The 15,159-nt window shown below is 46.7% G+C and overlaps 1 protein-coding gene across 13 annotated transcripts in view; it reads right to left on the bottom strand.

Annotated features, from left to right (window-relative positions):
• Positions 1 to 6,888: 6,888 nt before the first annotated feature.
• EIF4G3 (eukaryotic translation initiation factor 4 gamma 3) overlaps positions 6,889 to 15,159 on the bottom strand; it is a 142,060-nt gene continuing 133,789 nt past the window's right edge. For all 13 annotated transcript variants that reach the window (XM_032131972.1, XM_032131973.1, XM_032131974.1 and 10 more), the window contains 5 exons: positions 13,848 to 13,946; positions 12,837 to 12,983; positions 11,652 to 11,733; positions 10,120 to 10,266; positions 6,889 to 9,233 (listed from right to left, as the gene is read on the bottom strand). In XM_032131972.1, coding sequence (XP_031987863.1) covers positions 9,052 to 9,233; positions 10,120 to 10,266; positions 11,652 to 11,733; positions 12,837 to 12,983; positions 13,848 to 13,946 — 657 coding nt within the window. In that variant the 3' untranslated portion in view covers positions 6,889 to 9,051. The remainder of the gene's footprint in view (positions 9,234 to 10,119; positions 10,267 to 11,651; positions 11,734 to 12,836; positions 12,984 to 13,847; positions 13,947 to 15,159) is intronic.

Below are 15,159 nucleotides of genomic sequence, written 5' to 3'. Positions count from 1 at the left end.
AAAAGCTTTTGTTGTCTCCTTCGCCGGTTTTTACCTCAAAATCCATCCCAGAGGGGAACAGCAGGCCCTGCACATTCCTTGCAGCCACACTGCGGGATCACAACCCACTGCTCTGTCTCCTCTGCTCCACTTTTTGGGCAGGTTTGTGTCATTTGTGTCCCTCTTCCTGTTCCCACTGTGACACACATTGTGTGTGACAGTGACAGGAATGAAGCTGTGGGAACCTCTGAGCCAACACAGGAGGAAGGAACAGGGAAATCCATGGCCAGGGAATCAGACTGCAGCAGGGAGCTGCTGCCAGAGTTATTTGTGATGGTGTCGAGCACTATCATTGTCAGAAATACTTCTAGTAAGTATTAAACACTTATTAAATACTTTTAGTAAGTACTAAGCACTTTTAGTAAGTACTAAGCCTTTTCAATACCTTTCCTGCCCTCCCAGGTGCCATGCACTAGTAAGATTCCAACTGGTTTTTTTCCCTGAAAATCATTCAATTTGATTACACCTTACTGTCCCTTAGAGCTTTCCTGAGCCTCCCCACAAGCTTTGGGCTTTGGCTGTGCTGCTTGCAGATCATCCAGACATGTTGCTTTTGTTCCCAAGGAGTCACTGTAGAATTTACTGGTCGAGGGTTTTACCATTTCCACCCAGTGTCCAGAGCAATGCCATGTGTTCTTCTTCTCCTAGAAACATGGAACCTGTTGTGTTTCTGGTTTAAATACTGTTTTGAGTAATGTTTTAAATCTGCCCACAGAAACTCCATTCCAGGGGTTATTTTGTTGACTTTCTTACCCTACACCAACTCATACTTTCCCCACTTTGCCACATTTTTTATTTAAAGTGAACATTTCTGAATTTCGTAAGCACCCTTTTGTGAGGCTTAGCATCTCCCTGCCACATACAGTACAAACCACATGATTACCTTTTTTTACTACCTCTGTCAAACTGTGCACCTGCTGAAATCACCTTCTGCTGATACATTCTCGATCCTGCTGCATCTTTGTTCCCAAATGCTGTTTCAGCATTGACCTGCAGCTCCAAACTTCAGCTCTGAATACATTCAGGCCTTGCCTCTGGTGTTGTCACCCCAAGTTTTTGGTGATTTTTTGCTTTTCCACCTTTACCTCAGCTTTTACATTTATTTTAGGAAGCCTTTTATCCCCTTCTGACCTACAGTCCGCCTGGCTCAGGGAGAATTTGAGCCTTTTTTCCATCCCATCCCATCCCATCCCATCCCATCCCATCCCATCCCATCCCATCCCTAATCACCACCAGATTGGGAAGCTCTGCTCTTTCGTCCCTAAAACTCCATGTTCTGCTGTTGCTTCTTCAGCTTCTTGTGCTTTGAAGAACAAATCTAATATTATATATATACATAATCCAATATTCCCTGAGAAAGCCTTTACCTTTAGATCTCATTATCCCTGAATATGTATGCAAGGGGGTTGTATGCCCAGCCATGAGGGGATGGTTGCTGCTCTCTTCGGCTTGACCCTGAGTATCTGCACAGCGAGTGATGCCAAGCACAACAATCCCACAACCATCACTGATCCAAACATCTGATTCATGTGGGTCTCTCACTTGTTGAGCCACACACAAACTTCCAGAGGCTTTTTTGCCCACAGCAAAATAAGGATTACACGAGGAGCTGTTACATGGTGGTGTTGCCTTTCCTGCAGACACACATATAATTCTTATCTTTATGCCTGAGCTGCTTTTTAAATTCTTACTTATACTTTACTTATTAAGGGATTTTTTTTCCCTTTTGTATGTCCTGTAGAAATAGGGACTTTTAGTCCTTTAACTGCAATTTTCCACTTTGTTGCTGATTCACTTCACCAAAGACATCTCTAATGATCACCAGAACAACTCACAATTCTCTTCCAGTTCATCCTTACTTTTTTTCAGCTGCACGGTCTTACTGTCATCCCTGTAGCTCCTCTAATTCTATGCAAAAGTCACTAATTTTCTGCTTTCAACCCAAAAATGCATATTCCCTGCCTCTTCATGGCTTTCCAGATACCACTTTTGATCTCTTTATTCCTTATCAGCTTCCTAATAATTTGTTCTCCATACTTTTCCCAGTGTCACTCTACACCATCTCCCAGATGATCTCCCTTGCTGCCCCTCTCACACCTACCCTTAAGGCTTTACCTTCTTACCTTTATCTTCTCAAACATTTCCCCCTTTCCAAGGGGTATCCTGTTCCTCTATGTATTTTCAAACCCAACGACCCATTTTTACATCAGATCTAGCAAGTGAATAAAAATACAGTTAAATACACCAAAGTTTGTTTCATTCTGGAGCAAGTGTAGAATAGAAACACCACTGAAGCCAACAAGAATTTAGAGCAGGAAAATGTCATGGACTGAGCAGCTTCCACAGGCTGCTGGTTTTCTAGAAACGCCCTAATTTGAAATAGATCCCAAGTGCTGACAGAGCGGGTGCTGCCGTCACTGGAGGACCAGGGGCTGGAAGTTGTGATTCTTTTTCTACACCACTTTTGGCATTACAGTAATGACTTATTTTACCCAAAGCAGGCACACGAAGTGACACCTCCTCTAAGCAAGGAGCAGCTGAAGACCACCAACTCAACACTGCACACAGGGACAGCTCTCCCTAAGCCACATATCCCCACAGTTAAGAGATCTGGCAGTGAGAATTTCCTTAACTCTGAGCCAGCGTTTCAGATGAAAACTGGTGAGCACATGCAGGGGCCGCTCCCCTCACCTGGGCAGGTAATAACATGCTGCCAGACCTCCCGGCTGGGATGGTTCTGCAGCCACAAAAGCTCATTTTTTGGCTGCCACACGTGCACTGCCCACCCCTGCCATCAGCAGCCTGGCTGGACTCCAGCCACTGTGCCATACGAGAGCAGTGCCATGCCTGTGAGCCTTGCTCAGAAGACAGTTGAACAGGAATTTAAAGCTTTTCTGGCGACGGCTCTTGCTGGAAGTGTACGGTCAGCTCTAGAGCTGGCTTACTTGTTGCTCTGTGGAAAATCTTGTCAACTGGCTTTTCTTCAAGATGTCTCAGCTGCAGCTCAGGCTCCTGCTCAGAACATCCACCTTTGTGATGCTGGAGGAGGCCTGGAGAATCAGATGCATTTCCTTGGAGAAGGGATAAAACACTCAATTCCCATTTTGTGGAGATGAGTGAAATTCCCTGTGTTTATGATCCTGGTGTATGAGAACACCCCGGGCGGGACAGAGGTGCGAGCTGAGTCCATCTCCGTGAATTCGTGCAGTGGTGGTGCCGAGTGCCCCTCCCTTCACAGGAGTGATGCCCTGCACTCACACAGGAGCGGGAAGTCGCCGGGACCAACGGATTATTCACTTCATGCCATCTGTAATGTCACAGAGCATTCGCACCGGGTGTCATCCCGGAACAGCTCACCCTGCAGTGCTGAAATGACCCATTTCCCTTCATGGGTGAGACCTGAACGTACCAGCTGCATCTGCCAAGATGATCTTTGCAGCTCCTTTCCAGCTGTTCTCCAAAATGCTCTGATAAACCACTTCTAACAGGGCTCTGCTCCACACTCACTAATGCTTTGTACCCTGGGAGCTCAGTAAAACTCTGCTTTATGATAACATCTGCCATTAATCCTTGCAGGGGGCTGCAACAGGACAGCCAAGAGCTTCACTGCTCCCTCCCCTCATTCAGTAACACAGAGATTTCCCAACCAACAGCATCTATTGCCTTCCCCACGCCCACTCGCCTCTTTCCATCTGCAACCCCAGCATATCCATCCCTGCAGCTGGGCCAGCAACTTGGACAAATTCCCCTATGGAAAGGACTGAATGGAGTGGGAGCTGGTTTTATTCCTGGTGCTGTTTCAGCACAATTTAGCAGCTGGAAACGAGAAAGAGAAGCTGGTGCCACATGACAAAGCTTTCCACAGTCAGCATCCCTACAGCAGCATTTAAAGAAGCAGGAGTTATTTCACAAATGACAGATCCACGATGCTTAACCAAAGGTGGCAAATGGAGCCCCTTGAAAAATGCAAGCATAGTCAACTTGAGGTTTCCTTGGATATTGGGATTTAGTCACGCTGCTGGAAGCTGAGTTAATCAATCTCTTGCTGCTGTTCTTTGCCCATCACTGGTTTTCCTCCAATGGCTCCTTGCGGGTTGTCTATCCAAAGAAAGCCAAGCAGGATCCTCTGGGCTGAAGTCTCCTGGTCCCCAGGCTCCACCCTATGGTTGTTGCAAGTTGAACGTGGCCCCAGGCACAGCAAACCTGGAGTTTCTGTCAGCGTGCAGGGCCTTGTGCAAACCTCAGGGTTGGCACCTCATGAAAAGCCAGTGGCTCCTGCTGACACTGCTCGGCTGCAGATACTGCCCAGTTGGCAGCTTCCAGGCCAATACCTTCCAAAGAGCAGGAAGGTCAAGTTCCAGTTCCCAGCCTTGACTGGGAGAAGTGGGAGCTCGGAGCACTTGCCAGCCCGAACACCTCCTGATGGATTCACCCCAGGTAGAGCCCAGCATTCCTGGCCCAACTCCAACCATGCAGCATCTCACCCTCACATCTGACCGGCAGCCAGCAGCCAGCTCTCCTACAGGTGGTTCACTGCCTCAGGGCCAGGGGTGTTGGATATAAAGGCACAAAAACATTGTGGGAAGGTCTGATTTTGAGCTTCCTGCCCCAAAGTTAAACTCTCTAGCATCTGTGAAAGAAATCAAGCATGCAGACCTGGCTAACAGTTTCTGTGCTCTGCACAGGACACTTCTGACAAGGCAACCAGCTTCAGGGTGTCTACAAACAACTCATCATGGAACCAAATGCAGCAAGAACAATCACAGCCACCCTCTGGCAACAAGATGGCAACATCTGCAGTTGGCTTTAAATGTTTTCAGGATGCTCAGCAAGTTAAGGGGACTTTTTAGAGACTCTGTTTTTCCTTTATCAGTAAAAACAATCTTTTTGTTCGAACAAAAGCTCTGTGGGTCGCAGCAACAACCGGTGTAAGCTACTACTGGTTTAAACCTGCCTTGTGCACACTAAAACCCATCCCTGCAGAGGAATCCCTTCTCCTGAGCCTCTCCTGCCATGTGGGTTACCATGTCCTGCACCAGCGAGGGCTGATCCCAGGCAAAAAACCCCCAGGAGCTGGACTCCATGAACCTGATGGGTCCCTTCCAACTCAGCATATTCTAGGATTCTATGAAAAGACTTTTCCGCACACTGAGATCTGCTCCTGGACCTGAGGCTTTTTCAGAAAATTAGATGAAACCTGAACGTTGACACAAGCAGAGAGAGCGCAGCATCTGGGATCAGTGCATTTTCTGACTTCATTCCCAGAAATGGCTGTTCCCTTTCTGAAAACACTTTCCTAGAAAGAAACCAGCCTTAGGCAGACACCTGGCCTGAAAATGAGCTGTTTGGTGGCTTCAGGTTTGGAGACATTCTCAGTAATAAAGAGGGATGTAAGCAATGCATCTGCTCCTTGCCTGTGCTTCCAACAGTGCCCCAGCCTTAGGAAAAGAAGGGCTCCCAGCAGTGGAAATGATTCTAATGCCACTCTTCCCCCTGAGCTGCATTAACTCCCTGCTGCCATGGTCAGGAGCCTGCACACAAGATGTTTTTAAACAGGATCAAGGCCAGGAGACAAAACCTCAGCATAACCTGTAGTATTCTTGGTGTAAACCTGCTGCCCTCCGAGGCTTTCCTGTAACCTTAGGTCAGTGACCACAGCTCATCTCTCCTCACACAAAATGAAGCTCCTGCAAACCACATTCCCATGGGAACCTGTTTTAATTAAAAATTCCCTTTTCTATTTCACGTATCTTACAGTTTTTTTGTATTTTAACACCGTCACAGGAAAGTGGTTACAAAGATCTTTCATGAGCCGCATCCTGAGGAGCCACAACCACGTGCAAATCTGTGCTGATCTACAAGGAAACTGGAAAGCAACTGGGGGCAGTAAGTACATGGCAAAGAACACAAGAGGAGCAGAGGAAGGAGTCAGGAGTCCTGCTCCTTGCAGTGATTGTTGGGAAGCTGTAACTTCAGGTGACACACCCACAGCTGGCGATGTCAAGGCCTTGTGCATAAACTGCTCACAGCATCCAGAGTGCAGCTGAACTGATTTAACTTCAGAGCAGCCAGAACTTGCCATGCTGCAAACCCAACTTTGGACAATTCTGAAAAACCCCTCCTGAAAATCTCTGAGAAGTCCCTTCCTGGCCTCTGCAGGACACTAATAGGGCAAGTTCTCACCCCCTCGAATATCTAACATAAAAGGCTCTAACAAAAGGGGGAAAGACTTTCTCACCTCACCTCTACCCACCTGCCGGCCATTCCCATTCCCTCCAGCCAGTGGTTTTCCAACTCTTTCAGCCAGAAGGTTTAAGCTCCCCAGACAGATTTCCCAGCCCTGACACACTGGATTCACAGGGCTGTTAAAAGGCTCTACAGCAAGTTCATCCTTTCTGATCCAAGGCAATGAGAGAGGAATCACTCCTTGCACAGCTCTGCTGTTGCACACTCACGTTCCCTGCGGCCTCTGACACTGCCCACCCTGAGAGGAATTCCATCATTTGCCCACACTGATTTGGCAAATATTTACCCTTATTTACATACAAACTCGCATCCATTTAATTGAACTATTTAACTACTACAAACCACCATGTTCCACTCAAAAAAAAGCCTTTTGGAAGAAGAGCACCCACACGACCTTCTGCAGAGGTTTAACGGACACTGCTGGAGCCCTGGTGGGTGGGGGTTCTGTGGGGAGAGACCTTTTGGAGACCTTGAGAGCCCATCCAAACCTCTGGGCCCAACGGCGAGGCCGAGGCATCACTGGATGTGGTACACGCAGATACATGAACATACATTAACGGTGAGAATATTTTTTTCTTTTTTTCCTTTTTTTTTAACAAAACATCAGAGAAAAGTGTTTTATTGTTACTAAAAAAAAAAATAACCAAACAATGCTCTAGTGTTTTAGGCCATGGATTCTCTAGCTCAGATTCATGGCGTGGAACACATTAACAGGGAAAGTGTCTCATGGACATCTCCCCTCTGGCCACAGCCAGGCACCTCCTCCCTTCCCCGTGGTGATCAAATCACATCCTTAGGCAAGTACAGCAATTGTTTACATGTAAAAGTAAGACTAGAAAAGTATTTAATGTATTTGTAGCCTTTCTTCCCTTCTTTTTTTGTTTTTTTTGTTGTTGTTGGGGTGTTTTGTATCTTTTTTTTTTTTTTTTAAAAGAAGTGATTTAGCAGCTGGAGAGAAAAAGCATCATGTGAGCAGCCAGTGCTGCAGAGACCCCCAACAAATGCTCCACGGGTTACTCACGGTCCATGGCCCACAGTTCACAAACCACATTTCAGGGCTTCCCCAGCTTTGCAGAGTCCTTGATGGCAGGTGCTTCTCACAATGAGAGCCAGCAGGTCATCTTTGGTGGCTGCAGAGAGACGCACGAGGGCCTTCCCGTCCTCAGCAGCAGCTCGGTTTGGAGCAGCACCGGGGCCTGGGTCCCGCTGGGCACACGGGAAGGGGCTCCCATGGCTGTGGTTCTGTCCCCGGCCGTGCTGGCACTGTGGACGTGGACCTGGGCGGGCTGCGCCGGGCGAGCACCCATCGCTCCTTCACCCGTTCCCTGGCGCTGGGCTCCCCTGTCCGGGTCTGGCTGCGCAGGCACAGCGGGCGAAGGGCGGCGGCCACGGGCGCACGGCTGTCGGATCTCGGCTCACACTGCTGCGATGTCTGGAGCTCCCAGTACCACCCGGATGACGCCACTGATCCAAGTCGCACGAGAGACACGGCTGCCACATGGCTGGAGAAACCCAGCTGGGATCGGGCACCGTCTGCCCCGAGGTCACATCCCAGCCTCAGGAACCAACCGCACCTACGTGGCCCCGCAGCCACCGGCTGCTCCCTGGCCAGGGAGTTCTCTCAGCACAACAGCAACCCCTTTTTTCCTTTTTTTTTTAAAACAACAATTGCTCTCACCCTTCATTTTTGGTAGTCACACATACAGACACACACTATATGTACACAATTTGGGCCCGAGGACCTACGGCACACCAAGGAAGCCAGCACCGCTCAGGATGGTGCACACATTCAGCAGCTGTCAAAGGAGAAGTCGTTTTACTTTCTTTTAAACTTGCAATGTTTGTCTTTATTTTGTTCTTTATATTTTGAAAGTGAAAAGAATAGTATTGAGTCAATTTCTTTTTTTCTTTTTTTTTTTTTTTTTTTTTTTTTTAAATATTTGTTCTATGTATTTACAAGCCTTAAAGTTGCTCTAAAGGTTCTCAAAGTATCACTAGTACTTTTTTCCCCGGGGTAGCACGGTTTTCAATGAGTTATTTTCGGAGCACTCTGGTCCGCAGCGGTTTTCTCAAATGCATTTCCTTCTGATCCAAGGTTACGTATGGTTTGATTACTATTTTCTTTTTAAATTTCAGAAGCAAGCTGAGAGGCAGGCAGAAAAATCTGATGACAATAAAAAAAAATTATCTTGTCCTCATCTAGCTCACCCCAACCCCCTTCAAAGTTTTGTCTATTTATCATGCTTTGAAACAAAACTGAGGTGCTTATGAAGGGGAGGGAAATTTATTTCTCTGCTTTTGTTCTATTATACAATTTGTTTACAGAAACTGCAAATTTAAAAATTACACTGGCATTTGCAGTCCTTAAAATAATAAATTAAAAGTTTTCAACTTGTTTTTGTTCTTGCTAAACAGATTTGTTTTGCTGTGTGTTTTCCTAAGTATGAGTCCTTGTTTAAAAAGAAAAGAAAAAGATTAAAACAGAAAATATTTTCTATAAATAATACAGGTATTTTGGTTTAGTGCTCCCGCCCTCAGGTTTGAAGTTTACTTTTGTGGGTTTTTTTCAAGTACCTTTTTGCCTCCATGATCACCTCGGTGTTTATCGGGTTTTACCTCTCCCACTCGTGCATGTGTGGGGCAAGGGGGTTCTGTGAGAGAGAATTGGCCTTGCTGCACTGTGATTGGCGAAGACATGAAACTTTTTAAAAAAATACTTAAATTGTTTCTTTTTTGTTTGTTTGTTTGTAATCTGTATTTTAAGTTTTAATTATCCTCTGACTCCTCTTCGGCCTCCCGTAGCCACGTGAAGAACGCCGTGACAGATTTTAGCGCTACTCCTTTCCCGTTCTGCTCCGCTGGGTCCTTGCTGCTTTCCCACTTGTAGAAGGCATCCTCCGAAATGACCTCCTCGTCATACAGGCAATCAAAAAACATCCGCAACAAATCTGCAGTAATGGAATAACAGGAGGGAACATCTGTCAGCTGTGGCTGTGGCCAGAGACACGCCTGCAGATAAGGGGATTAACGCGACCTCTTGGCACAGGAGATGGAGAGACAAGGAAAATAAAGGGCTCTTACTCAGTTATTGCTTCCTGGCTGCTCACACTCAGGTGAGGGGGAAAACCAACCCCTTTGACACTGTCAGAGAAGAGGGAAAGCTGGGAAAGCAGCTGTGGGAATACGTTATCTAGAGATTGGCTGGCAAGCAGAACCCGCAGCAGCCCATCTCCTCTGGACCACACATCTGGATTCCCTCAAACCCCAGATTTTTGTGGCTCAGCAGGAGGGATAATGCCCAACTAATGCCATAAAGGGCACTAAGGACGATAGTGCTGGGTGTTTTGAGGCACTCTTGGATTTTGTGCTGCAGATTCCCTGGGAATCCCTGTTTCTTTAGCTATTCCTTTGCCTCTTGTCCCACAAGAGTTTTCTGTAGCATCTTTGGGACAAAAATCATCAGTTGACTAACTCATTTTACTCCCTCCAAGCCCACAGACATCTGTGGAGTAGCAATGCAATAATAATAATACCCATGCTCTCACATGCCCAGGTACTGCAAACTCAACAGATTATTTTTTACTGCTCTTTTTTTCCTCTCTTTTTATCAACAGACATTTGTCCTTCCTTCTGTGTGCCTGCTCACAGGAGCAACCAAAAGAAGAGTCGGCCTCTGGCCAAGCATTTGGGTACCTGAGCTGCTCTAAAAAGCTGGAATTTGGACAAGCTGAACCCACCACACACCGGCTTTTCTCACCTGCTACCTACAAAGGTAAGGAAAAGCACATCCTCTCCCAGTCCCCCACAGAATCCCAGCACAAAGGCAACACTTACTAGGAGGTTGATCAAGTTTTACTATTGATGCTTGTAGTGCATAAAGTGCTTGTAGTTCCTTCTCTGTGTCTGAGTCCAGGTACTTGAGTAGGATGGGCACTCTCTGTTTGATAACAGCAGTGTCCACTCGGAAGCTGGAAGAGTCCGCTGAGGGGAAGAGGAGAAAGCAGGGTCAGCTTTGGCACATGGCAACAGGGACAGGTTTTTGACTGCCTTTATTTATGCAAATAACAATCACAAACACAGATCAGAGTGGAGAGAAAAGGAGGATGAGAAACAACAGGAACTATTTTTGGTTAATGGCTATTTCTGGAAGTCTTGGTCCTTAAAGTTCCCCAAATTCAGCCAGTGTCTGCAGTGACCCCAGCTCTAAAACACACAGAAGCAGCACAACTTTACCTTGCAGTGCAAATCGTGTCTCCACAGGCAATTGCATTTAGAAGGTTTTTAGAAAATTCTTTTTTTTTTTTTTTTAAATACCAGGGCAGAAACAGAATTTTAAGTTGCACATGACATAGGAAATAGGAATATATAAAAAATATGCATTAGAAGTCCCTCAGCCACATGGATAAATTATTCAGCAGCTTTCAAGTACATCACACAACCCAATTAAGTGATATTTTGAAAACAAAAGAAAAAGACTCAGTTAAAGGCAAGGTCAAAATTTACACCAGAGGATGACTTTCCTGACAACAGGGAACCCTTAAACATTGTAAATGAAATTCTGTGTCATGTCTCTGTTAACACTAGGTGGCACGAGCAAGGTTCTGTTCCCAGAGAGAGGAAGGAGCTGGGCTGTCCCTCCCCTCCCTCCCGCGGTGGAATCCAGCCCGTTCTCTCCCCCAAATCACAGCTCAGAGCAGAACCAGACCCTTTACAAGCACCACTTTTTGCTTTGCCAGATGCCAACAGTAAAGTTAAAAGACAACCAAGTGAAGTGAGCAGATGTTTCTGGCTGCAGTGCTTTAGTCAACTCCCCTGAGGCTCCAAGGCTCACGTGTCCGACTTGGGAGCCCTCCCTTTCCTGTGTTTCCAGCCAACAGCTGTACAGGCAAACAATCCACATAAACCATCCTTATGAAACTGAAACTTCAGATATAAAACTCTTACAAGCCTGAGCCCCAGACTGGCTTCTTCCCACAGCCCACGCTGCCACTGCTGGGGTGCCCACGCATCTTTGCTGACACAGGAGTGGAAATGTTAACTGCCTTAATGATGATCTCAGTCATTTCCACCTTTGTCAAGAAAATCGACGAGCAAGCTGGCATTACCCAGCGCTGTCTGAAACCCCCGCTCACACAAGGTCACTGGGACACACCAGGGTCACCTCGGGAACACCACACTCGGCAAAGCACCTGGCTGTCACACGGGGAAGGGACACCCTGCTCTCGGGCACAATCCCAAATGATGGAGTAGCCTTAGTGTGTGATAAAACACAGCCTTGGGCAGGGAAATGTGATATAAACCTGAAAAACACCAAATAATTCTTTGCAGGTTTGGTTTGTGTGGTGTTTACACTGCAAGTTACTCACCTATAATAGCTGCTTTACAAACTGATGTCATTAAAGCTCTAAGGAATGTAGGTGAACTCATCTGGCTTTCATCTAGATTAGCCTGGAATCAAGAGTAAATGGGCCAGTTAAAAACACAGCGCTGCAGGAGCGCGACTGCTTCCAAACTCCAGCACTGAATCCGGCAGCACGTCCAGGCTCAGCTGCTGCTGCAGCACAAACCCAGCTCACCCCTGCAAACCCTCGGCTTCCCCACTCACTCCTTGAAACTCCCTCAGGGATGTCAACAGGCAACACCAGTTCCCATGGGATCCATGTGCCATTGAATGCCTCCCACAAAGAGCCGTTTGTCTGCAGAACCAAACCAACCATGCCAGGCTCCTGCAATGCCCTTACACAGTTTCAAAGAGTTTCAGGCTTTTCCAACAAACTTTATGGCGTGTTCCTTGGGTGGAGATTGTTTGCTTTGCAAAAGAAATTCAGGGAATGGCTGTGGAACTTGTCCAAGGCTCCAAAGAGCCTGTGGGTGATCCCAGATCTTCAGTGCTGCTTTTGTTCCACTCTCGACTCCTCTAACAGCAGTGGAAAAATGACATTTCTAACACATTGCTCTGCCACAGAAATAACTGAACTGAAGCTGACCAAGATTTAGTGTAAGCACAGATGTAAATGCATCAGGCTGGGTATAATTTTGGACACTAAACATCTGGGTTAAAGAATGCAGCCAGAGACAGAGAGCAAAGACCAGTGGGTTGACAGGCTTTTTCCTCTTTTTTTTCTTTCTCTTCCAGCGCACTGGGCAGGCACTGGGAAAAGGTGCTCTCAGTGACTGCCCAGGATGTTTTTACAGGGGGAAATTTGCAGAGGTCATGTTGGAAAAAAGTAGTGAGAAGGCTCTCTTCCCTATTTTGTGAAGAAACGATGTAGCAGTGTACATCTAGAATGTACTAAGTGGCAGAAGTAGGATATTCAGTGTCAGAAAGTCTACAGTATTTAAAAGGCAGTTACACAGTTAATATGGCTAAAATTCTTCCTTCCTAAAGCTGACTCTTAAATAACTGATAATATTTTAGATTTTAATTATTTGGAAGTGTTGATTGTACAGACCAAATCCTTGCAGTGTCCTAAACCCCGAGATGTTCAGACCAGAACATATTAACAAAAGCAGTTAAACAGTCTGCAGGGAGGGTGAAAATCTCTTTGTACCTCTACCCAATCAAAGATTTGTTCATCATTCGCCTTGTCCTCAACAATGAGTTTTTCCAGCTGCTTGTTCAGCTCTTCCGCAGAGAGTTCTTTCTCTGAAAGTGCTTCTGAGGAACTGGAACAGTTGGACTCCGCGAACTCCAACTTCTGCAACACCACATGTGATGATGAGAATTAGTGAAACGCACTTCCCTAGGCTGAATTACACCAGATTGAAGCAGGAAACTACATTTAATTCTGCTTCCTGGCATCTTCCAGCTGCTTAGTTATCATTACAGCAATATAAACTTTCCCTGTTCCAAAGGTTAGGAAGCATTTTACCAACACATGGGAACTACATTATCCAGCAAAGACGAGGTACCTCAGGCAGCTCCAGCCCTGCACAGCAGAGCAAAAAATCAAGCGTGTGTTGCCCAGCTGGAGCTATAGGGGCTGGAATGCAATGACCAGAGCTGGCACTGGCTCAAAGGAATTGCAGCCAGTGCCCCAATTCCTTGAAAACTGTGACAAGAGGGGCTGTAGTCCCCTCAGTGAGGCCCAGGCCATGGTAACAATTTCATTTCCTGCAGCACTTCCAAAGTGCCGGAACAGGGCAGCAGATCACTTGAAGCTCCGAAGGGAGACAGTGTCTTCCTGAGGAGCAGCACCAGCAAGAGGTGAGGTGCCTCCATCAGTTCCTGGCCCCCTCCAGGATCATAGTCCAAGGTGGGATGAGTGAATAACTGCTACCATTTATTGTGGCCCTTCTGCAGATTATCTGTCCTTGCTCCAAAACTCATTCTTGAAATTTTTTTCCCAGCTGGAGAAACAGGTCTCCTAGAGGAAGTCAGGAGACCTGAGATGTGTGTCTGGGAGCAGTGGGGACAAGCTTGTCCTCCCTGTGCTTCAAAAGGTGGTGCTGAAATCATCTACCCCAACTCGAGACACTTCACCCCATATTCCAACTGCACATAAGAATGGGATGGAAGAGGATGAACAAACGGGATGATCGAGCCAATGATCTGAACTCACTTGTTCCATGAGAAAGGTATGTACATCCTCCCCTTCGGGCAAGTAGTCCTTCCAACTGAGGCCAGACTCCCTCCACAAGGCTCCCACTTTCTTATGGCTCTGAAACACAAGCAGTTTGTCCAGTTTAAAGAGCTGAGCGACACCCCGGGAGCTCACAGGGGCCGGAATGGTGCAGCTGTGTCAGGAGGAATAATGGACAGCTCAGCCACCCAACAAACGCCCAGCAATGAGTGAGAACATCTGGAGACCTCGTGCAAGAGAAACCACATGTGCAATCCCCCCGGGTATGCACATCTTGTCAGGTGGGCAACGCCTCGTGATGGGGAACGGACAAGGCAGAAGTGACACGGGGGGCTCGCAACGACCTCCGAGGTTACCCAGGAGCAGTGGAACAGGACAGTTTCCCACGGCCTGACACAGAGCTGGCACGGATGACTCAGATCCTTCTCCTGACTTACTCCGTGACTCACGCTCCCCTGCCTCGACAGTAAGGCTCTGGCACACTGCTCCTTTGAGAAAATTCCTTATTTACACGGCTGTTTTCTGCACAGAGACCAAGACTCAAATTCAGGCACATAATCCCAAATTCTCTCCTCAATTCCTAGAGTTTATGCAAACCTTGAGAGCAGTGCCTTTGAGCACAGACAGTTCAGCCTTTTGCAGCCTCTAATGTCACACTGACCTTTGAGCCTCCTGCCTCAGAGGGCCCAGTTCTGACACACACAGTTCTGATAAGAATAAAAATGCTGAGCACAACCAGCTCTTTTCACCCAAATGCTCTGCCAGAGTTTCACCTTACAGTGCCTGCTCACAAGGAGATCACTGAGTAGCCTAAGCCGAGAAATGCAGCCTGACTTTTAGTTTACAAAGCAGATTACAATTTTCAGTTTACGATACAGGTTGTTAAGAGCCAACTGTGCATAGTTCCTGCTCTGACCCATCAAGATCTGGATTAGATGGCTGATATTACACTGAAATACCCGAGTCCAAGTCTTGGCCTGGACGAGACTGGATCAGAAAGCTGTGGCAGAAACAGAGACCCAAGGCTGTGCTTCCACACCCAGAGCACAGCAGCTTTTCTTTCACAGAATAGTTAAAAAAAAAATGGAAGTTGATTGTCCAAACAAGCACAAGACTAAAATAAATAAATAAAAAGACACTCTTTGCACTGTTAAGACTGAAATGCTCCTGGAACATTCAACCTTACTTGAATGCATGCTTGAAAAAATATAAAAAGGCAAGTGAGGGATTTTACGGGGTTGGAAATAGACACTACCCAAAGTGCAGGATTTAGCTGGATTAAAAAAAAAAG

This window comes from Corvus moneduloides, chromosome 22 (assembly GCF_009650955.1).
Source record: "Corvus moneduloides isolate bCorMon1 chromosome 22, bCorMon1.pri, whole genome shotgun sequence".
Classification (NCBI taxonomy): Eukaryota; Metazoa; Chordata; class Aves; order Passeriformes; family Corvidae; genus Corvus; species Corvus moneduloides.
The sequence above is the reverse complement of the archived record's forward strand: the minus strand, read 5'-3'. Positions and strand labels throughout refer to the sequence as shown.